This window comes from Sciurus carolinensis, chromosome 3 (genome assembly GCF_902686445.1).
Source record: "Sciurus carolinensis chromosome 3, mSciCar1.2, whole genome shotgun sequence".
Lineage (NCBI taxonomy): Eukaryota > Metazoa > Chordata > Mammalia > Rodentia > Sciuridae > Sciurus > Sciurus carolinensis.
The window spans coordinates 152,977,537-153,002,743 of NC_062215.1; the positions used below are offsets into that span (position 1 = coordinate 152,977,537).

The 25,207-nt window shown below is 36.4% G+C and overlaps 1 protein-coding gene across 6 annotated transcripts in view; it reads right to left on the reverse strand.

Moving 5' to 3' along the window:
- Ino80d (INO80 complex subunit D) overlaps positions 1–25,207 on the reverse strand; it is a 77,406-nt gene that overhangs the window by 40,518 nt on the left and 11,681 nt on the right. For all 6 annotated transcript variants that reach the window (XM_047544313.1, XM_047544312.1, XM_047544309.1 and 3 more), the window contains 5 exons: positions 17,894–17,944; positions 16,487–16,581; positions 16,144–16,390; positions 9,592–10,337; positions 594–702 (listed from right to left, as the gene is read on the reverse strand). In XM_047544313.1, the coding sequence (XP_047400269.1) occupies positions 594–702; positions 9,592–10,337; positions 16,144–16,361 (1,073 nt within the window). In that variant the 5' untranslated portion in view covers positions 16,362–16,390; positions 16,487–16,581; positions 17,894–17,944. The remainder of the gene's footprint in view (positions 1–593; positions 703–9,591; positions 10,338–16,143; positions 16,391–16,486; positions 16,582–17,893; positions 17,945–25,207) is intronic.

Here is a 25,207-nt window from a genome sequence, read left to right on the forward strand (position 1 = left end):
CCAAGTAGCCCTCCTAATGACATGAACAAGTTCTTAATCTGTTTGGGCCTGCTTTCCTCTTTTGTAAAATGAGGGAATTGCCTCAGATAATCTCTAAGCCCCTCTGGTTGTGGTGGAGCACATCTGTAATCCTAGCTAATTAGGAGGCTGAGGGAGAGGATCCCAAGTTCAAATCTGGCCTTGGCAACTTAAGAGACCCTGTCTCAAAAGAAAAATAAAAAAGGGCCAAGGACATAGCTCAGTGGTAGAGCTCCCCTAGGTTCAATCCCCAGGAAAGAAAAAAAGAGAAAGAGAAAGAGAAAGAAAGAAAGAGAGGGAGAGGGAAGGGGAGGGGGAGGGGAAGAGGGGAAGGAAATCTCCAAGGTCCCTTTCAACTTTAAACTTTATTATGAATTGTAAATTCTATTAATAATTCACCAAGAAAACTTAAGATTATCTTTGTTTAAATAATATGGTACATTTTTTTCCAAATGGCATCAATTTTATCTCCATTATAATAAAACTAGATCCAATAAACGAAAAACATCAGCATGAAACCTATCTGCTACCATGGTGCATAAAGAATTAAAAGAAAAACAAAAAGGAAGGCTTACGTGTGTCTTTCATATCTGAGGGTTTCTCGGATAGACCATGCAACCTGGTATGGTGAGGCCTGTTCTGAGTCCTCCAGTTCCTCTCCGCTTTCTTCAGACCAGTCCAACCCTGGGGCCGACAGAGGATATTACAAGTTAGAAAAAAAATTTTACTTTGACTAAAAATTTAGATTAAAAAAAAAAAGAGGTATCCAAAATACATAAGCCAACATCAGCAAGTATTAACATAATGTGAACAGGTGCCTCCAGTATTTGTTTCCTTACAAAGACATTAATAATGAATGTATAACATACACTCAGGTTTTGAAAAGACGGCATTATAACAGAAAGACTATGCGATATTAAAGATGGACTTTTATCAGGCTCTTCACTAATGAAGTAGGAATAACAGAAGCAAACAGCGTTTAGGACACAAGGTAAAAATTTTCAACTATCAAAAATGTCATACATGGGACTGGGATTGTAGCTCAATGGTAGAGCGCTTGCCTAGCATGTGTGAGGCACTAGGTTGGATTCTCAGCACTGCATATAAATAAATAAAATAACAGTCCATTGACAATTTAAAAATATTTATTTAAAAAAATACACTACAAAAATGTCAGAAAAACACATTCAAGAGGGTTAATAAAAGAAATCCTACGTATGTTCAAGCAAGAAAAAAGTCCAAAAGTATCAATGGAGTCCCTTCAACAAAGAAGGACCCTGGAATAAATAGTCATAGGCAAACCCATTCCACCCCTCCCCCAACACCCATGGAGGAAAGGGTTCCCTGGATTAGGCAGGGCACTCCCATGGGAAGTGCAAAGTGTGGGATGGCACTGTCCTACTAAATGAGGTTTGAGCCTTCTTTCAATTTTTTTTAAACAAAAGCTGCCACATTTTGTACTTCATTTGGTAAAACAAGTTTAGAGGGGATAAAGTGTAGAAATATAGTATCAATGATGTTTAAATGTTTTGTAAAATGCTTTAATTTTTAATGACAGGATAACTATTAGCTTCTGACATAAAAGGTTTTTCCCCTTTTAAAAGTTTATATCCTGAAGAAGTCTTGATAAACAGATGCTACATAGCCTAGAGAATAACAGTGTAGGATCACGTACTTTCAATGTACTCATGCTACTATGAAAGTTATTAGACACCTTGATTTTATATCTTCCTACATGAGAACCTCAAAAATCAAAAGAGCATTCTCAGTACAGTTATATTTAAAAGGACCTCACAGACTTCTTTCACAGTTTAAGTGAGCTTACATGTGCCAAATGTAAAAAATGGATAATTGAAATGCAAATTAAAAATGCTTAAAATTAAGTTACTATTGCCACTGGCAAAAGAAACTTCAAATCTAGTTCCAAGATGACCCTTTAAGGTGAGTACTTTCTATTAACTGCAAGAATCAAAATTTGTAGGGAAAAGGGGAAAAAAAAGAAATAATTAAGTGATGATAACAGTATCAACTTCAGTGTCTTGAAAGGTAAAGTCCTTCAAAGTGATACTTAAGATACCTTTAAAAAAGAGAATATGAAGGCTGAATCTGGAGGACTGAAGGTCGGAGCCCAGGGCTGGGGCTGGGGCTTAGTGGTAGAGCATTTGTGCCCAGCATATGTGAGGCACTGGGTTCGATCCTCAGCACCACATAAAATAAATAAAATAAAAACAACACAGGTATTATGTTCATTTACAACTAAATAAAAAAAAAAAGGAAAAAGAAAGTTGGAGTCCAGTCTCAGCAACTTAACAAGGCCCTAAGAAACCTTAGACCCTGTTTCAAAATAAAACAGGCTGGGTGACCATTTCTACTAAGACACCTACACTTCTCTCTGAAAAAGTCAAGACCTAAGCTGTGTTTCTCCTGCTGAGAAATTAACTATCAAATAAAGCAAACCTGGGGCTGGAATTGTGGCTCAGTTGTAGAGTATTTGCCTGGCATGTGTGAGGCCCTGGGTTCGATACTCAGCACCACATAAGTAAATAAAAGATTCACTGGCAACTAAAAAAAAAATTTTTAAATAAATAAATAAAGCAAACCTTTGATCTTAGGTTCATTATCACCAGTTTTAATGTTAAGTAACTGATATGACCAGCCTAGACAGGACTATAAGAGCTAATTAGAAGACTGAATTTTTCTTTAAGCACTTTTTGCTGACATAAACAAAGACTATGTTTGGTTCTAAGAGTACATTACAATTTCTGACTTCTCTAAAATAACCTTTACTTGGATATTAGGCCTCTAATAAGTTTAAATTTAAAAAAAATTAAAAGCCCGAATATTTAGGCTGGGGTTGTGGCTCTGTGGTAGAGCGCTTGCCTAGCACCTGTGAGGCACTAGGTTCGATCCTCAATACCACATTAAAAAAATAAATAAGTAAAACAAAGGTATTGTGTCCATCTACAATTTAAAAAAAAATTTTTTTTAAAAGGCTGAATTTTTTTTCTAAATTTCATTCATCCTGTTCAAAACCGATAGCCCCCAACATAAAAAGTTTCAAAAGCTAAAGAATTATCAACATCCACAAATAAATGAAATTATGAATTAAAATGTAGTAGATGGGGTTTTGGCTCAGTGGTAGAGCACTTGCCTAGCACATGTTAGGCACTGGGTTTGAACCTCGGCACCACATAAAAATAAATAAATATAAGAAAGTTATTTAAAAAATAAAGAAAATGTAATGGATGATATAGGCCTATAAATGCTAGAATTAAAGGCAGACATTTTGAAAAATTAAAGTTATATCTCTGCCTCAAAACTAATGCCTAGAAGTTTCAGATAGATTACTAAAATGTCCTAAGTGATGAAACAGTCAAAGGACTAAAAGAAAATACAGATGAATGTATTTATATACTCTTGGAAGAAACATAGCTCAAAAAGGGAACAAACCCCCTCAAAAAAAAAAAGGGGAACAAACCCCCTCAAAGTTAGGAGGACCTGGAATAACATATAACAAGCTCTGAAAGAGAATGGGTGCCAACCAAGAATCCTATATCCAGTGAAAGTTAGCTTCAGATTTGAAGATGAAATAAAAACCTTCCATGATAAACAAAAGTTAAAAGAATTTGCAACTAGAAAGCCTGCACTATAGAATGTTCTCAACAAAATATTCCATGAAGATGAAATTTTAAAAAAAGTGAAAATCAGCAAAGGGATGAAGAACACTAAAGTACAAGTCAATCAAAGGAGAAACTAATTCAAATTAAAAAATAGAAATAATGACCCAGAATACCCTTAACATTAATGGCCTAAACTCATCAATCAAAAGACACAGGCTGGTAGATTGGATTAAAAAACAAGACCCAACAATATGTTGTCTCCACAAGACTCACTTTATAGGCAGACATCCAGAGACTGAAAGTGAAAGGATGGGAAAAACATATCACTCACATGGATCATGTTGTGAGTGATATGTTTTTCCCATCCTTTCACTTTCAGCCTCACATCAGATAAAGTGGACTCTAAGCCAAAGTTAATCAAAAGGGACAAAGAAGGCCATTTCGTACTGCTTAAGGGAATTATACAACAAGACATAACAATCATAAATATTTATGCCCCAAACAATGGAGCATCTACGTACATCAAACAAACCCTTCTCAATTTCAAGAATCAAATAGAACACAATACAATAATACTGGGTAACTTTAATATGCCTTTGTCACCACTGGATAGATCCTCCAAACAAAAACTAAATAAAGAAGCTATAGAAGTAAAAAAATGCAATTGATAATTCAGACTTAATAGACTTATACAGAATATTTCATCCATCAGTGACTGAATACACTTTCTTAGCAGCACACTGATCCTTCTCTAATATATTACCATGTTATGTAAGCTATCACATATGTTGGCATACAACTGTAGGATTACCTTAATATATTTTTAGCACCTGTAGGATTATTTTGATAGCTCCCTTTTCATTGATAGTAATTTTTGTATTCTTGCCTTTTCTTGATTAGACTTGTTTTATTTTTATCAAATTTTAGCTGTATTATTTATTATTCTCTATTTCATATATTTCTGCTCCTACCTTTACTTTTTCCTTCCTACTACATAATTTGAAAATAATTTGTTATTCTCATTTCTTTCTGATACAAGTACTTTAAGTTATAAATGTTCATCTGAGTATTGTTTCATCCCAGAGATCCTGATATTTTAAGCTTTTATCACTTAGTTCAAAGCACTTGTTATTTACTTTTCTTGTACTTTCTTCCTTGACCTCAGATATTTTTAAGTTCACCATTTATTTTGAAATAGTTGACATGTGGGAGTGGGGTTCTATATATCTTAAGGTGACTGATTTCTAATGTAATAAATCATGCAGGAAATACAGCCTGCATGACTTCAAATTTTAAAAAAGTAATGGAAATTCTTTTTATATTGATTATATTAGTTATATACATGTGAAAGCTGATCAAATTGCATTTTATTGTACTTCAGTTTTACCTCTATAAAGCTATGGGAAAGAAAAAAAGGGGAGGGGGAAACAAACCAAAAACTCTTGCTTCCAAAAGAAGAAATCCTAAAGAAAAAGAAAACATAAAATGTCTAACTTCTAAATTCCAAAATCATAACAGATATTTGAATACAAATTACAAACAAGGGGCGAGAGGAAGCTTTGCAAAGAATAGGAAATATGCATAAAAAGCTTCTTACCAATCAATAAATACTTCAATAAAAATGGATGAAAGAAAAGGCAAAAAAAATATGAACAAATATTCAGCTATGTTATTAAAACAAACTAAAAGTTCTCAAAGTATGGTCTAAAGGTCCCCCAGAGCCTCTGAAATCTTCTAGGGGATTCCTTAGGATAACACTATTTTCAAAATAATAATAAGACATTGTTGCTTTTTTCACCAATGTTGATATTCACAATGATAGTATAAAAGCAAAGGTGGGGAATTGCTGGCTCCTTAGTATGGATCAAAACTGTGACATTAGTAGTAGTCACTGTATTCTTCATATCATGCCCCACAGTGTCATTATTGTTGCTTTAAATTTAAGAGTTTTCTTAGCCCGTCATTATGGTATACTCCTGTAATACTAGTCACTAGGTAGGCTGAAGCAGGAGAATTCCAAGTTGAAGGCCAGCCTGGGCAAATTAGTGAGACCCTGTCTCAAAATGAAAAATCAAAAGGGCCCAGGAATATACCTTGCTGGTAAAGTCCTGGGTTCATAACTCATTTGCTCCCCTCCCCAACACACACACACACACAAAGTACAAGATAAACCAAAGGATTTTAATGTAACAATATGAATAATTCCTGGATATGGTTTTAGAATTCACATTGCAACTACCACTTGTCAAGTTTTAGTGTAGAATCAAAGAAAAATGTCCACAGTTATCTGAAAAAAGCCACTAAAATACTCCAACTCTTCCTTCTACCTAAGGGTCAGACCATATTTTCCTAAAATCACGTATCACAACACACTAAATGTAGAAGCAGGCATAAGAATCCAGAATCCCTCTAGTAAATCAGACATTAAAATATGCAAAACAATGCAAAATAACACTCTTATCTTGTTATGTTTTTGTTTTGAAAGTTATTTTTCATATTATATGGTGAGTTTATTTTATTTTTGAATGAATTAATATTTTTAAACTTTTCCACTTCAACCAACATAGTAAATATCAACAGAAATAACATATACAAAAATAAGTTTTGTGGTGCTGGGTTGGGGATATAGCTCAGTTGGTAGGCACAAGGCCCTGAGTTCAATCCCCAGCAATGGGGGGTGGGGGTGGTGGTGTTAATAATAGTGCTTTCAATTGTTTTGGTTTGGTTTGGTTTGGATTGGTACTGGGGCTTGGACCCACAGGCACTTTACCACTGAGCTACATCCCCAGTTCTTTTCATTTTTAATTTTGAGACAGGGCATTCCTAAGTTGCTAAGGCCAGCCTGCCTCATTTCCTGAGTAGATGGGATTACAGGCGTGCACCACCATGCCTGGTTTTCCTCAATAATTTTTTAAGTTGAAAAGATTCTAAGGCCTAAAACTTCAGAAACACTGATCTAACATATGAAAATCAAAGCAGATTTTCTATTAAATTTGCAAAGGCAAAAATAATAATATCCAGAGGTAATAAATATGGTGACATACTCATTCAAATGCACTGCTGAAAGAAGAGTAAATTGACAAAGTAATTCAAGGAAAATTTAGCAACATATCAAAAACTTTGTTTTTGGTGCTAGGGATTGATCCTATGGGCTCATCCATGCCAAGTATGCACTCTACCACTGAGTTCTACATATAATCCACCAAAAACATTTTGATTAAAAAAAAAAAGTGGAATTTTCCACTTTTAAGATTCTATTTAAAGAAAAAAATTAAAGATGCAACAGTAATTATTTTGCTGCAAGGTTATATATCAATAAGAGTTTAATAATATAAACTGGAAATAACTTAAAATTGAAGATAGAATTCAGTTATGACAAATTGTTTCATATGAAAAATTAACTTGAAAATACACAAGATTTTTTATAAGTTACAAATCAGCATGTATAGTAGGAACAAATTTCATATATTTGAGAAAGTACACCAAAGTATTAGTCAATGGGTATTAGAGTTTGAGGTGTTTTAATTTATTATTTTGGCTTATCTATATTTTAAAAGTTGTTTTTGTGTATATATGGGAGGGGCAGTGGTCCTGGGGATTGAGCACAGAAGTGCTTTACCACTGAGCCACATCTCCAGTTCTTTTTACTTTTTGAGATAGGTCTCACTAAGTTGCTTAAGGCTGGTCTGGAACTTGTGATCCTCCTGTATCAACCTTCAGAGTCACTGGGATTACAGGTGTGTACCACAACACTTGGCTAAGAGTTTTATTAAGTATTTTCAATTACCAAAAGTCAGTGTTTTTTGTTGGTTTATTTTTTTGGTACCAGAGATTGAGCCTAGAGGCACTTAACCACTGAGCCATATCCCCAGCACTTATTAATTTTTTATTTTGAGACAGGGTCTTGTTAAATTTCTGAGGCTGGATTTGAATTTATGATCCTCCTACCTCAGCCTCCTAAGCCACTAGAATTACTGGCCTGTGCCACTGCCCCTAGCTAAAACAGTGTTAACAATATGTCAAACAATATGAAGTTACACAAGAAAAGCCAACACTCCCTTTTCCCATAAAACACATCCTGCCCAATTTCATTCTCCCTGTAAAAGCCAATGTTAACAATCCAGAAGTATATATCCTTTTACACTTTTACTTATCTATGCAAACACTAAATAGAAAAACATCTATCCACACACTTAATCAATAAATAAAATAAATGTGTTATGTTTATTTTTACAAAAACAGTAACAAACATCGCTTGATTCTTTTTTCCACCTGATATATCCTGGGTACATCCTGGTCAAAAGATTTCACTCAATTCTTTTAAATAGCTGCATATTTCATAACACATGTATGTACAATAATTTATCAGGTTTCCTGTCAATTACTCAGGATATTTACAGATTTTTAATGCTGTAAGCAAAGCTGTAATAACCATCATTACACACAGATTGTTAAATAGGGTAGAGACCTGTGATGGTCTAGACATTAGGTGTCCCCTGAAAAACTCATATATTAGGTAACGTAGCAAAGTTAAGAGGTGAAAAGATAGGATTTTGAAAGCTATAACCTCAGTGGATAAATCCACTTGATGGATTAATAATTTGGACTACTGGGTAGTAACTATAGGCAGGTGTGGCATTCCTGAAGGATGTAGGTCACTGGGGCATACCTTTGGGAACTGTATCTTGTCCCTGGCTCCACTCTCTGTCTCTGCTTCCTAGCTACCATGAGGTGATAGCTTTCCTCTGACGCGCTCCTTCTGCCATGATATTCTGCCTCATTTCAGGTCTAGAGCAATGAAGTTAGCTAACCATGGACTGAACCTCTGAATACCTGACCCCAAAATAAACTTTTCCTCCTATAAATTTTTCTTATCAGGTACTTTGGTCACAGTGATGAAGGCTAATACAAGTCCCAAAGGGAGTCTGTTGGCTATAGATAATTACTATAGATAATTACGTGTGTATTTTTTTTTAATTTTTTAAATTAGGTATCTACATTACTCATCAATAAAGTATCAGATACAGGTCGGGTGCAGTGGCACATAGCTATAATCCCAGTGACTTGGGAGGCTGAGGAAGGATTGCAATTTCAAAGCCAGTCTCAAAAATTTAGCAAGGCCCTAAGCAACTTAGCTAGGCCCTGTTTCAAAATAAAAAATACAACGGGCTGGGGATGTGGCTTAGTGGTAGAGTGTCCCTGAGTTCGATCCCCAGTACCAAAAAAGAGCATGAGCTATAATATCCTTACCAACATTGGATATAATTTTTGTCAAAAATTCTTTGTTTCTGGTAATTCTTTGTTTTAATTTATATTCCCCTGCTTCCAATAGGAATTTTCATTTGTTTATTGACCATTCATATTTGTTCTTCTAGTCAAGTCCTTTGTTCATATTCTTATTGCTACCCACATCATGCAAATAATTTTTCCTAAAGTTATAATAGTTCATATCACATTAAAGAATAAATTCTAGTGAATTTATTAAGGTTTAAATAATCAAAAACAAAATAAACAAATAAAACCAACTATTAATAGTAAATATAGAAAACCTGTAAATAAAAGAAAAGTTTTATCTGTATTTTTCTCACTTTCCAATCATAAACAGGTATTGCCTTGGGAATTTTTTTTAAATGAAGCTTTGTGGGCTTTTTTCCTGCTGTTGGCAAATATTAGCAATGCTATCCTACAATAAGACACAGAGAGTTACTCTAGTCCCAGCAACTTGAGAGGTTGAGGCAGAGGATCACTTGAGCCCAGGAGTTTGAGGCCAGCCTGGGCAACACAGCAACACCCCACTTCCTGGAGCTTAAAAAAGAAGCATCATCCAGAGCATCACTCTGTACAGGTAGGTGTTCCAGCCCTATCACTTAAGTGGTAGCTGTGAAAGTAAAGTCTCATATGATAGAACGTGGTTTATCTATACATATATGATATGGTAAAACAGATAACTCACCTAAGTGGGGAAACAGATCAGTGTCCAACTGATGCTTTTGGGTGCACAGTTTCACCAGTCTCTGCAGTTGACTTATACAAGAGAAGTGTGGAGAGAAGGCTGTGGCTTTCATAAGGACCCGGTCAGTCCTGGGGGGGTCCACGACAGGAGCCCTACTGGATGGCAGGAGGGGCAGAGGCCTCTTGTGAGACAACTGCCTTGCTTGTGCTATAGTGTGTGTGGTGGGGGCCACTCCCTGCATTGGTAGGCTGGTGTTCTGAGGTTGAGGTGACTTGCAGACGGAACCCTGCGGTGGCGCTGGAGGTTTTAAAGAAGTGGATAAAGGTGACAGGTGGGAGTGCTGCTGCGGAGGCTGCTGCTGGGAAGGTGCAGGAGGGGGACTAAAGTGCTCTTGTCGAACTTTTAAAATCTCTGTCTCTCTCTGGCGCTGCCGATTCTGGGCCAACTTGCTCTGCAACTTCTTTCTCACAGTTGCCCCTTTCTTCAGATCATCATCTTCCTCATTGAAAGCAAAAGGGTCCTCTAACTCAGTTTCCAGGTAGTGGAGAGGGACCCTTGCCCCGGGTGGAGAGAGGGACATTCCATCCAGTCCATTGGGCATCTTCAAGGCCAGCGTGGGCACTGTCAGGCTAAAGGCCATGGTATCCATTTGGTGCCTGACCTTCACCTCATCTATAGGATCATTCTTTTTCTTCCTCTCTTTTTTCGGGATAAAGCCAAGTACCTGCAAGTGGCTGTTGCAGTACCTTCAAAAATACACACATACATGGGAAAATGTTCATGAAACATATGAAGAATATAAAATTACATATTATACAATGCGAATCCAAATACGTTAAAAATTTCATGACTATAGTAACTCTCGGCATTCAGTGGTTTAATATATAACTTCTACGACTCTCAAGCAGTCCTCAAAGTCTGCATGATCCTGCTGAGGCAAATATGCAAACTGTACATGAGCAGAGGTGGCCAGACAGAGGCAAGTCAGTCAGGGAGTGAGGGCCTGATAACAACTTGGTCACTGCTTTATTCACAGTATGTAAAGTAACTCACTGAGAGTCTGAGGATCACTTAAGATTCTTTTATGGAGAAAAATATATATTCCAATACCATTTAAGTGTTTGCTTTAGGAGATTCACAAAGATCTTATGATATAACTCTCAAGAATATGAAGTATTTACTGTGTGCTTTAGAGAGAGAGAGAGAGAGAAAGAGAGAGAGGGGATAACATGAGAATAGAAGGAGAAAGTAAAAGAAAACAACTGGTTAGTGGAATTATAAGTGGAATGAATTTCTCAATAACCAGATGTAAGAACATGAACTATCTCCTGTGGTATCAACTTGGAGTAGGCAGGAAAATAATGTGCTTCATACAAATGAGGAACTAAGCTTCATGAACTTGCCCCAAACCACTTTCCAGATATAGCTGAGACTTGAGCTGAAATCAAAGCTCACGAAGACTCTCATTCGTCTTCAACAATGAGCAGGCTATTTTTGCAATGTAAATGTCATTTTTAAAACATTAGGAAAGGACTGGGTTTGGTGGCACCTGCCTGTAATCCACAGACATGGGAGGATCAGGCAGGAGGATCACAAATTTGTGGCCAGCTTGGGCGACTCTGAGACCCTGTCTCAAAACAAAAAATAAAAAGTGCTGGGGATATAGCTCAGTGAAAGAACACCCCTGAGTTCAATCCCCAGTACCACAAAAGAACAAAACCAAAACATAAAATTTTTAAAAAATTAGGAGAGGATAGAGTCTTGTTACATAAAGAGAAAGTAGAAGACATCAATTAACCACAGTGAAAACATGTGGAGGCTTTTAAGCAGAATAGTTCACCTCCAAACTCATTACTCACAGTTTTACCGTATGTTTACTTAAAAGTATAAAAACAGTATTCCATGCTTAAGAAAATTTGAAAATTGTGGCTTAAACAAAATTATACAATGATTTTGTCATTGCTTGTTTCTGCTGAAAAATTTCTCAAAGCATTTCATATGCTAGCATGCACTATGAAGTTCAAAAAGGGAGATGTACCCATTTGGCAGTGTTTCTCCAAGTTATCTGAGAGCTCCTTTGGAGGTTCTAGCAGGGTACCGCCGTTACTTTTATATCCTTGACCAGTTCTTCTCTTTGATCAAGGGTGTAGTCTCCAAGTTATTTGAAAATGGAACCTATTATTTTAGCATACAGATGATACCTCCAGAGTCCATCTAGCAGATTTATGCTAGGTCCCACATACACCTTAAATAAAACAGATGAAAGCTGTGGCCAGCAGCAGGCCATGGTGTGCACACCTGTAATTTAGCAACTTGGGAAGAGGCAGAAACAGCTCAAGTTCAAAGCCAGGCTCAGCAACTTAGCAAGATCCTGCCTCAAAATAAAAAATAAAAAGGCCTAGGGATATGGGTCAGTGGTAAAGCACCCCTGGCTTCAATCACTGGTATACCAAAAAAAAAAAAAAAAAAAAAGCTGTGGCCAGCAAGGAAAGGAGTAATGGGAAAACTACATTAACGAAGAAGTGAAAAAACAATTTAGTGAAACTTAAATGGGGGTTGGCATAGTGAGAATGCCTGTAATCCCAGTGGCTTGGGAGGATGAGGCCAAAGAATCTTGAGTTCAAAGCTAGCCGCAGCAACTTAGCAAAGTCCTACTCACTCAGTGAGACGTGCCTCTAAATTAAAAAAAAAAGGGGGGGGGGTTTGCTGGGGATGTGGCTCAGTGGTTAAGTACCCCTGGGTTCAATACCTGGTACCACAAAAAAAAAAAAAAAAAGTGGGGGACTAGGGTTGCAGCTCAACTGTAGAGCACTTGCCTAGCATCTGTGAGGCACTGGGTTTGATCCTCAGCACATGAAAATAAATAAATAAAAGGTATCGTGTCTATCTACAACTAAAAACAATAATCGACCGAAAATTAAAAAAAAAAAAATTAACGGGGGACAGTTAGGGGAGAGGGGGTTAGAGGGAAAGGGTAAAAGAGGAAAATAAAGGGAAAATGACATTATTTAAGTACCTTATATGCATGTATAAGAATGTCACACAGAAGCCCATTATTTTGTATAATTTATATGCAGTAATAATTAAAATTTGAGAGTAAACGGTTTTTGTTGTTTCAACTCAATGCTCTAACTAACAGAATCATTCCTTTTTTAGGAAGGAATGATGACGTAGAGTTTTTTTGGTTTTTGTTTTTTAATTTAGAAATCAAACTTCTCTGCTTATTTACATGTGGTAGATGAGGTTGCTCTACACTACTGACTGGAATGAAGCAGAGGCTCATCTGCAGAGTCAGCCTTCCCTCAGCCCCGCTTACTCCAGCCACTGGGATACCACTCATGACCAATAGTCTAGACTCTTAAAAACTCTGATTCTAAGAGGAAAAATTCTTTATATAACTAGACTATAATAGCTTAGTTATGAACAGTATTTAAAATGAGCATATAGATTCAAATTTTTAGTCTAAAAGAACCACCACCAGGAATAACTACTAATGGGTCAGGGTTTCTTTGGGAGGACAAAAATGTTCTAAAATTAGATTGTGATGAAGTTTGCATATCTTGTGAAGTAGTAAAAAATATTGACTAGTATCCTTTAAATGAATAAATTGTATGGTATGTGAATCACATCTTAATTAAGCTATTTTAAAAAGAGTAAATGTATAAGAAATAAAAAATTTCTTGACAGATATGTACTATTAAATACATATAAAAATTATAGCACACTTTTAACATGTATTATGTAAAATAGCTAACTTAATTACTTATCTCTGAAAAACCAAAATTATAGTAATGAATCTCAGTTTACCACTTTTATAAGTACATAAAAAAATGGACTTTTGCAATATTCCTTTGCAAAAAGATAGAAACCTATGTTAGCCTTTTAAAAACACACCAGATAAGTTAAAACCAAAAATTAAGAAGATTCATCTAGCCGGGCACAGTGGTACACACCTGGTACACATCCCAGTGGCTCAGAAGACTGAGGCAGGAGGATTACAAGTTCAAAGCCTCAGCAACTTAGTGAGACCCTAAGCAACTTAGCAAGACCCTGCCTCAAAATAGAAAATAAAAAGGGCTGGCAATGTGGCACAGTGTTATAAGCACCCCTAGGTTCAATCCCTGGTAGGAAAAAAAAAAAAAAAAAAAAGATTCCTCTAGTTGACCACCAGCTAGAGGAATAATCAGAAACCAGATAAATCTGTCAATTAAAACTTATTGTTCTCTTTTCTTTTCATGTATGTGTGGGGGCGGGGGGATTGGGGGGGTACCCTACCACTGAGCTACATGTCCTGTCCTTTTTAATTTTTTATTTTGAGACAGGATCTCTCTGGGTTGCACGGTGTGGCCCTGAACTTGCCATCCTCTGCCTCGGCCTCCCAAATGACTGGTATTAGAGGCATGTACCCCCATACCCAGTTTAAGCTTATTATTTAAACATATATATATATTTATATTATATTATATATATAATACATATATTTATAATATAAATATGTATATATATGCCAACATATATATATATTTAAATATATATAGGTTTAAACATATTATTACATGAATTCAACCTGGATTTCTTGAGGTAACAAGACTTCACTTTAACTTATTTTCAGACAACCCTGCAAACAACAAAAATATTGAGGGCTGGAGATGTACCTCAGTGGTAGAGTGCTTGCCTAGAATGCACAAGGCCCTGGGTTCAATTCCCCAGTGCTAAAAAATTTTTTTTTTAAAAATTCCTCATTTTCATTGATATGGCCATAAACCAACTTCGAAAAAAAAAAAAAAAGTTTAACTTATTATTTCTTGCATAGCTTCTCTTGACATAGAAATGCAAAAGTCCTTTCCCTTATCTTCTTCTCAAAAGAAGAAACTACTTTGAAGAAAAAGGCGAAGACAGATTCTTCAGAGGATTGACATTTTAAAGAAATTCAGGACTCTTACTTCAGTCTTACTGTTAACTATTAAGAAACTACTTAATAGCTTTAGCTCAAATGGAAAACAATAACAACAACAATAAAAAAACCTAAGGCTGACAACTGCAACTGTGAAAAACTGAATTTAAGAAAAAATTATAGAAATGTGTTTACAAGGGGCTGGGGATATAGCTCAGTTGGTAGCGTGCTTGCCTCACAAGCACAAGGCCCTGGGTTCAATCCCCAGCACCACCAAAAAAAAAAAAAAAAAAAAAGAAATGTGTTTACAATGGAGCTTAAGTAAAGAAATTAACCCAAGCTTAGTAATTCCTAATGTAAAAAGAGGGCATGGGTAAGAAATTAATATTTTCAGTCAGTTAAAACCCACTAGATAGATATGTTTAGCCTAATACACAGGTTCCTTTCTCACCTGAAATTAAAATTTTATTTCTTGCCTCACTAAGCAGCTGTTTCTAACTTTCAGATATTGTCATTTGAAGCCTTAAATGCTCATTAGAAATTCTAGTAGAGTATTCCCAAATCACCACATTATATATATTCTCATTTTGGTGGGATCTCTACTAACAAATCATTTCACACTAAAAAGTTAAAAAAGTGTTTACTATGACATAAAAAACACACGTCTCTTTTTCAACCAATGTATGCTGGTGTATTTGCTTATGTATAGGAGAGTGTGGGTGAGGGTGTACGTGTGTTCTAAGACAGAAGTAAAAGGTTCAAATCTTCTACCTAAAGACAACAAGTATCTAAAACTTCTGGAAAACAAGCAAGCATCCCTCTGTCATGTTCCACAATGATTGGAATGGTTTCTGGAGAATTAAAGAAAAAGATATATAAAGAAGAAATTATATCTGAAAGACAGTGTGAATTTTCCTAAGAATATGAAAGACAACCAGTGTTAACTCCTTTAAAAACAACTCCCACATTTTATTTTCATTAATCCAGCAAAATATAAATTCACAATTTTAGTGATAAAGTCTACCTGTAAAGCAAAAATAGTTTCTAAATTAAGGTAAACAAAATCTATTTGGAATCCTTTTTAATCAAAAAAAGGCAAAATTATAGGTAAGATAATGCCAAACACTACTTAGCAGTCTGTTTAGGAAGTAAATCTTCTGACTGTTCTGAATATTTTAAATCCTCTTTTAGTTAAGAACATATCCTTTACTACCTTTGAAGCATTCATTTTAAAAACCCCAAATTATTATCAATTATAACAATTAGTTCCTATAGTTTCTTTAGTAGGTAGATGATGAAACTAAGTAGAAAAGATAGGAACTACTTTATAAGGTCACAAATCAAGCAAACCAGTACCAAGAAGCAAAGCAACAATTTTCAGGGGAAATAATTTTTTTTTTTTTAATTAATCCTACAAGTCTATGAAACGCACTTAAAAAAACACACTTGAACATATTTTTAAAATAATCCCTCAAACTTACTACTCTATTTAAAAAGAAATTTCAATCTCTTACCTTTAAACCAAAGTTTACTTGGATTACCGCCAGAACTCAATATTTAAATTTACCACACTGAGAGGAAGAAAGGGGAAGAGAAAACAGAAGAAAAGGAGGCAAGGCTTCCAATAAAATCAAGAACTGACTGCTACAAAGGCTCACCTACGATCCTCTGATTTAGGGATGGGGTTGGTGCAGCGCTGGCTGTTGTACTTGGCCACATATTCACATTGCTTGAAGGGGGCAGTCTTGTCCTCCAGAACGTGTCTGATACAGAAAGCGTAGCCGTTGAGACGCCGCTGCTTGCACAGTTTGGGGCTATATGAGCACAAGGGCTTATTGTCAACCTCAGAGAAGTGTATATGTTTCCCTTCATACATCACGTGACTCTATTCCTTGTGAACATCAGCTACCACAAAAAAAGAAACCCAAATGATAAATTAGAGAGCACAAGGCAGATTCAAGTTGAGAATTTCACTGAGGAACTTTGGCCCCACAGCCATACCTGATTTTAAATTTTCTGCACCATAGCAATGTTAAGAGAACCCCAAGGATACCACACAGTTTGGAATGCTGCTGAATCGAGATGAAGCAGATTGTCTATAAAAACATCAAAAGACTAGTTAAAAAGTAGAAATAAGCAAAGCTAGCTAGGTCATCCAGGTTATAAAATATGTCACTATCACCCTTCCTAATGTGATGAATTCTTCCTTTCAATTCAATCATATTAATGTAGTCAAAGAAAATAAAAGACATTGTAAATGTTACCCTACCCCTCAAAACAGAACTAAATAACATTTACTCAGGTTAAGTTTTGCGAATACCTCAAAGCAGAACTCCTCCACCAAATGAATGTCACCAGTACAGGTCTTTTTATTTCACTACTGGTGTTCATGCACTTATTTGTATTTTGAGAAACCACATCCCTTTACTGAGCCAATGGAACAAACTACAAACCTAAAACCTCTTTCAGAAATTCTACATTTTTTTCTTAGGGTGACAAAATATTTGGTAATTTTTAACAAATGTTTATGAAACATAAAAGTAGAGCAAATAAAACATAAAATAGGGAGGGAGAATGGGGATGTATAATCTTGTCAAAAGAAGCCCAAATACTATGTATAATTATGATGCTCTAATAAAAAATAAAATTGGGCTGGGGTGGTAGCTCAGTGGCAGAGCACTTGCCTAGCATGTGTGAGGCACTGGGTTTGATGCTTAGCACCACATTAAAAAAATAATAATAATAAACAAAATAAATGCATGCTGTCCATCTACAACTACAAAAAAAAATAAAAATAAAATTTAAAAAATGTTATTTTCCTTCTAACACTCCACCACCCTATCACATCCAAACTCTAAACTTCTTGAACACAAACCAACCACATTTATCATTCAGCACTCCATACCACATGGTGCTTCCAACCACTGGCAGTAGGATAATAATCATTGTTTAAGTCTTCTGAGATTCCATTAGAAAATGGAAGGGAATTATACAATACTGACTACCTTTCTATATCCAAAGGACACCCCCACTCCTTCTGCCCACAAAAGGGTAGCTATTATATAACCCCAAAATAGTCCACAATAATAAAACTAAATCTATTTTGCAAAGTCAGGGTCTCTGAGAGCTGAGGCAGTCTAACCCAACTTCCCAAAGCTAATGGAACAGCTCAGATACCAGCTACAGAAACACTTTGGGAAACACCCTTTCATTCAGAATCTGAACATGGAGCTGGGGTGCAGCTCAGCGGTAGAGTGCACATACAAAGCCCTGGGTTCAATCCTCAGTGCTAAAAAAATAAAAACAAAAGAAAAAAGGTTGAATGTAACATTCCTTACACAAGTAAATGACAAGAAACATAAATACTTGAGAAGACACAGTTGTTTCAGCCCCAAATCTGCCACTTACTGTGTTATCTTGAAAAACTCATTTAACCTCTCTGAATCTCAGTTGTCTCATCTGCAAAATAGGGATAATAGTAGCTGTTATCACCAGGCTTTTCTAAGGATCAAATGATACAAAGCATGCAACATACTAAGGATCATGCCTAGCACATGCTAATAAGCACTAGATAAATGTAAGTTATTACTCACAAATGTTAATTACTAATTTCACTTAGTGATAATGGTAGCAAATTTGTATTCCCCTTGAGAAACATTTCAATTACTTTAATAGACAAAAAAAACTGAAATATTAATTTAGTTAATAAATCATCCAGATTACTAAGTTAATCTAATAGCATATCAAAGTGAAATAAAAACAAGAGCTTTTCCTTTCCACCTTATTAGGATGCAAGGAAGAAAAGTTGGACTACAAATTTAAATTTGGCTGCCCTAAAGTTCTGAATATTCAGGACAGGAAATATGTCAAAGCAAACCCATGCTGTTTTTCATTCTTACACACTCTTTGCATTACTCATCTACCTGGCAAACACTAAGTCTTTCACGAATTAGTTCAAGTAAGTGTGTATGAACTTTGGTTAAAAAAAAAAAAAAATAGCCTGGGTAAAATTAAGTTTAAAAAGTCATTTACAGAATCTGTTTGATTGCCTTTATGAAAAAAGAAGCTGCATCTCAATATGTAGAACATATTACAAATTGCAGAAGTCTAAGGGCAGGAAAGGAGGGAGATGAAAGGCAATGTTTTTTATTGTGAAATTTTTGAGTTATGTAATCATTCATCTGTCAAAATTGAGGATTTCACCTTTCTTTCCAATTTTTAAGCATATATTCTCCCTTAACTCAATTGAGTAGAACAAAGTTAAGCAATAATAGCAAAGCTGTGTATGATGTTGCACACCTGGGATTCCCAGCTACCCTGGAGGCTAAGGCAGAAAAAAATCACAAGTTCAAGGTCAGCCTCAGAAACTTAGTGAGACCCTGTCACAAACTAAAAAATAAAAAGGCAGGGAATATAGCTCAGCAGTATAGCACTACTGGTTCAATGCCCAGTACAACAAACAACAATCATGATGATGACAATGATGGCAGCAGTAGCAACACTATTACTCCTAAACTTAAATAACTGCTTCATAAGGAATAATGCCATCTTGCATCACAAGACATATTTCATATGTGTAGTTCCACGGTAAAGTGTATACCTGGCACATGGCAGGCCCTGGATCAATCTCAAGCACCAAAAAAAAAAAAAGAAAAGGAAAAAAGTAAACCACAATTCCTATTTTATTAAGAATAGTTTTTTGAGCTGGGCATGGTGAAAAATACCTGTAATCCCAGCAACTTGGGAGGTTTAAGCAGGAGGATCACAAGTTGGAGACCAGCCTCCACCACTTATCAAGACCCTGAGCAATTTAGCAAGATGCTCTCAAAATAAAAAGTAGAAAGTTAGGACATGTAGCTCAGCAGTTAAGTGACCCGAGTTCAATCTCCAATATAAGAAGAAAAAACAACAAAAAAAAGGGTGGAATGGGGGCCCGGGATGTAGGTCATTGGTAAAGCATCCTTGGGTTAAGGGCCCAGTAGTTCCAAGTTGCTTGCTTGTTTTTGTTTTGTTTTGTTTGTTTTTAACTCAGATTTGATGGTTAATTTAACCAATTTTTTCAACATCTAGGGAAATACTTTTTCCTGTTTATACTCTTAAAATTACGGTGTTGAGCATCTCCTGATACTGAAGTCTTCTAGAATATAAGAAAAGCCAACTTGGTTATCAAGTATTAATTATCCTTTTGATATGCTGACTAATACCAATATTTAGGATTTTAAAAATTTCTTATCTTTTTTTTTGTATCAGGATTGAACCCAAGGGTGTTTAACCACTGAACCACATCCCTAGCCCCTAAAAAAAAAAAAAAAAAAAAAAAAAAAAAAAAATTGTTCTAATTAGTTATATACATGACAGTAAGAATGCATTTTGACACACTGTACACAAATGGCAGCCCTTTTTATTTTCAGACAGTCTCACTAAGTTGCTTAGGGACTCCCTAGTTTGCTGAGGCTGGCCTCAAACTTTTGATCCTCCTGCCTCAGTCTTCCAAATTGCTATTTTAAGAATGGTAGAGTTTTCTTTTGTGTACTTTGTCAGATTTGGTATCAATATAACACTGCGAAAAGAAATTTACAAAACTTTTTCTTTTTCTATGCTCTTTTTTGTGTGTGATGTTGTGTGTGGGGGTGGGGGGGGACGAGGACACTGTTGGACATCTAACCCAGGGTCTCCTGCAGGCTAGGCAGAGCTCTACCACTGAGCTTACGCCCCCATTCCTCTTTCTCTGTTCTTTTAAGAATGTAAAAAGTACTTTGGTTATCTATGTTCCTTGGGCTGCTTGAGCCTAGTAGTGCTTTTCTGTTTTTAATTTATCTGTATCCAGCTGAGCAAAGTAACCTTTTTACATTTAAATTACTAAACATCCATGACTCCTACTGTGTGTTCATACACATGATATTTGTTTTCTCCCTTTGTTCATGATGAAGTTTGGTTTATCTGCTTAGTATTTTTATCAACACCATCTATCAAAAACAAAAAAAATTTTAGATTTATTAGTACTCTCATTTATCTAATTCATCAATTTCTGCTTTTATCTGCTAATACCTTCCTTCTATTTCCAATTATTTTACTCTACTTCTTGGATTTAATTCTTTAATTTTCATTCCTTTCCATTTTTCTATTTACATGTATGAATTTTCCTTTGAGTACAGCTTTAGCTATATATCCTGTAGGTATTAACACAAAGAATTTTGACTATCAGTATATTCTACCTCATTTGGATTTGATTTTTAATTTTTCCTTTGACCCAAGAGTTACTTTTTTTCAAAAGGTAACGTTTTATACTTTTCTGTTTTAATTCTAGAAAAGAACTAGAATCACAATGTGCATATACCTTTGCGTCTTATATTTACTAAGGTTTTGGTTTTTTCTTTTGAGGTCTAATTGATAGACGTGAAAAAAAATAATCATTTTCAGGGTATACTGTTTGTTATACCATTTATGATGTTATTAATCATATCATATCCTATGTCATTATTTATTCTCTCTTCTTGATCTATCAAGGGCTGGAAGAGTTGGATCAAAAATCCCCTACTATAATCTAAATTCTATTTCTCCTTATCCTTTTGTCTTAGAAATTTTAACAGTGAGCTGGGCACACTCCTATGATCCTAGTGACTCAGGAGGTGGAGGCAGGAAGATCCCAAATTCAAAGCCAGCCTCAGGAACTTAGCAAGGCCCTAAGTAGCTTAGTGAGTCCCTGTCTCTAAATAAAAAATAAAAAGGGCTGCAGGTGTGGCTCAGTGGTTAAGTGCCTCTGGGTTCAATCCCCAGTACCAAAAAGAAAAGAAAAATAAAAGCAGTTTGGGCTGAGGAAGGGGTAGAGTATGTTTAACATGCAAGAGGTAGTAGGAAGAAAAGAAGGGAAAAAGCGGGGAGAGAGAAAGGGAGGAGGAGGGAAGAAATAGCAAGGCTGGGGATATATTTCTGTGGTAGAGCTCCTGCCTAGCATGCACAAGGCCCTGGGTTCAATCCCCAGGTCTGCAAAAAGAAAAAGAAAAAAGTAACTCAATCAACTCTTTTTGTCTCGAGTTCAGTGTTGTGACACAACTATCTGGACTATTTCTTTTGTGGGCTGAATTTGCCAGTTAAATCTCTGCACATTCTTTGCTCTCAACTTTTCTGAGACACTATGTTTTTGATCATAAGTCAGAAAACTAACAATTTAGAGGACAAAGAAACACTGCCAATTTTTGTAAATAAAGTTTTACTGGAACGCAGTCATGCTCATTCATTTAAATAATGTCCATGTCTGCTTTTGGGGCTATAATAGCTGAGCTGAGCAGATGTGACAGATATCATATAGCCATAGGCCAAAAATACTCATTGAAGTATTATTCGCTTTTTTGTTTGTTTATATTTTGCAGTGCTGGGGATCAAACCCAGAATTTCATGCATGCTAAATATGCGCTCTACCACTGAGCTACACCCTCAGCCTTATTACTGTGTGTGTGTGGGGGGGGGGGGTTGCGGGAGATTGAACCCAGAGGCGCTCTACCACTGAACTATATCCCAGCCGCCAGTCCTTTCTACTTTTTAGTTTGAGACAGGGTCTCACTAAATTCCCCAGGTTAGCCTTGAACTTGGGACCTTCCTGCCTTGCTGGGATTACAGGCATGTGCCAGCACACCTGGCTTTACTGACTTTTAAATACATATCTTACTAGATTTGACTTTTGTTTCAATCTGAGAGTCACTGTCTATTAATGAATGAATTTAATTTATAATTTTAGATTTATTTATATGACAGATATTACATCTTAATTCATTATATTTTTTGCATTGTTTGTAGTTTTTAACTCGTAACATATGTCGCCATATGGCTGTTTTCTTGGAAGATTTATAGTGTCTCCTTAAGAAAACATTTCTTTACTTCACACAAAGAAAACAACTGTATGCATCAGCATTACTGCTGAAAATCACTGTTAAAAATATTTTAAATGAGCCAAGCACTGTAGTACACAACTGTAATCCTAGCAGCTCGGGAGACTGAGGGAAGTGGATCGCAAGTTCAAGTCCAGTTTCAGCAACTTAGTGAGCCCCTCAACAACTTAGTGAGACCTGTCTGAAAATAAAAAGGGCTGGGGGATGTAGCTTAGTGGCAAAACACCTCTACCACTGAGCTACTTCCACATCCCTTTTCACATTTTATTTTAATACGGGGTCTAAGTTACCCAGGCTGGCCATGAACTTGGCAATTCTGCCTCAAACTCCTGAATAGCCAGGATTACAGGATTATAGGTGTGCACCAGCATGCCCAGTCTCCTTTATTTTTTGTGTTGACATCTTCAGTGGTATCAATTATTGGTATACTAGATATACTATATTCCTTATCCATCATTGTCTCTAAAGTCTTTCTTAAATTTTTTTTCTTTTTGGATTTCTTAAATTTCTCAAGCTTGCTTCCATTACGTATTGCTTTGAAAGTAAGTTTCATATGTATAAATGACTATGCTTTTCTCTTTATTCTGAACATTAGTTTCATCAGCTCACTCTTATCTCTTTTGGTTGTTATTATTTTTCTTGAACTTTTAAATCTCATCTTTAAACTCTGGTTTCAGAGGAGCCACGCTTTATCACTACTCCACCCTATCTCCTCCCACTGGGAACTATTTGATCACAATTTTCACTTACTCTGCTGGTTTTTTTTAAATATTTTTTCAGTTGGAGATGGACACAATACCTTTATTTTATTTATTTACTTTTATGTGGTGCTGAGGCTCAAACCCAGTGCCAGGCAAGTGCTCTCCACTGAGCTACAACCCCAGCCTCTGCTCTGCTGATTTTGGAAAAATTTCCCCCCGGCACTGGAGATGGAACTGAAGGCCTCCTGCATGCCACGCAAGTTCTCCACCTGAGCTACCTCCCAGCCCCTTTATTTTTGAAAATTTTTATTCCACTGTTCCCTGGAGGTCTCGCTCCATGCTGGACTAGTTTACCAAACCGTGTAAGTTCCCACTTGGCATAGATTGGAAGGGATGATTCTTTAGCCTTGACTCCTGTTGATAAGTAGGAGTGGCTCTTGAATTTCCTTGCTACCGATTTCTGCTCCACTTCTTTTTTGCGGGGCGGGAGGCACAGTACTAGGGATTGAACCCAGGGATGACTACCTCTGAGCTACAGCCTCAGTCCTTTTTTTAATTTTTGAGACAGGGTCTTGCTAAATTGCCCGTGCTGGCTTGGAACTTGCAGTTCTCCTGCTTCAGACTCCTGAATCCCTGGTATTCTAGGTGTGTGCCCTCATGTCCCCCCACTCCACTCTCGTCCACTTTGAACTTGCAAAAATAGCAGGACTGCAGTTTGTAATTCGGCCCGACCTCCTGGGCCACTCAGGGAGCCCAATATACATGTCCCACTTTGTCACTCCAAGCAAGGGATTGTTGCTTTCAGGGTGTATCACCTACTTGGGAGAAAGCTGCTCCCCTCACTACACCTGATTCTAGAGAGGAAATCATTCCTCCTTGGCATCTTCTCTTGCCCTGATTCAATTTTCACTGCACCTAAGGACACTGATTCACATATTCTGATCATGAGGTTATGATAGTTATTCCTGATTTGAGTTCTTTTCTCTATTTTGTTGTTGCTGTTTTAGAGATCTAAGTACTGTACTATAATTAACCAAATATATCTACATTGTAGAACATAGCATAATAAAATCAAAATCATAAAAACTTATGTACTTTCTAACAACTTTTTTTTAATTTAAAGAATCAGGGCTGGGGAGATAGCTCAGCTGGTAGAGTGCTTGCCTCGCAAGCACAAGGCCCTGAGTTCGATCCCCAGTACTGAAAAAAAAAAAAAAAAAAAAAAATAAAGAATCAATGTTATTAAAGAACTTGCTAAATTCATGTCATTTTCCCTTTAAAGGCAAGTATTTACTTATTAAACGCTTAGGAAAAGTTTGTCATTTTCCCAGCACTTGTGAATTCTATAATGCTAAGACATACTTTTTGCCCTTAGAAAATTAAAATCAGCTGGGCAAGGTGGCGCATGCCTATAGTCCCAGTGGCTTGAAAGGCTAAAGCAGGAGGTTCTCAAGTTTAAACCCAGCCTCAGCAAAAGCGAGGCACTAAGCAACTTAGTGAGATACTGTCTCTAAACAAAATACAAAATAGGGCTGGGGATGTGGTTCAGTGGCCAAGGGCCCCTGAGTTCAATCCCTGGTACTACCTCCCCCAAAAAAGAAAATTATAATCTACAAAATGAGATACATTCAAAAGAAAGGGAGTGTAGGAGAGTCCTTAGAAGACTTGGAATGGAACCACCATTTGACCCAGTTATCCTACTCAGCATATACCCAAAGAATTTAAAACCATCATACTATACTGATGCAGCCACAGCACCATATTTACAGCAGCTTAATTCACAATAGCTAAGCTATGGAAACAACCTAGGTGTCCTTCAACAGATGAATGGATAAAGAAAATGTTGCATGTATATACAATGGAATATTACTCAGTCATAAAGAAGAATGAGATTATGGCTGGTAAAGGGATGGAACTGAAGACTATCATGCTAAGTGAAAATAAGTCAATCCCAAAGACCAAAGGTGAATGTTTTCTCTGATATGCGGATGTTGAACTTACAATAAATAAGAAGGGTGGAGGAGAATGGAAGTTCACTGGGTTACACAAAGGGGAATGAAGGGAAGGGAGGAGGGATAAGAATAGGAAAGACAGAGCCTGGAGTTGTGGCTCAGTGGTAGAGCACTTGCCTAGCA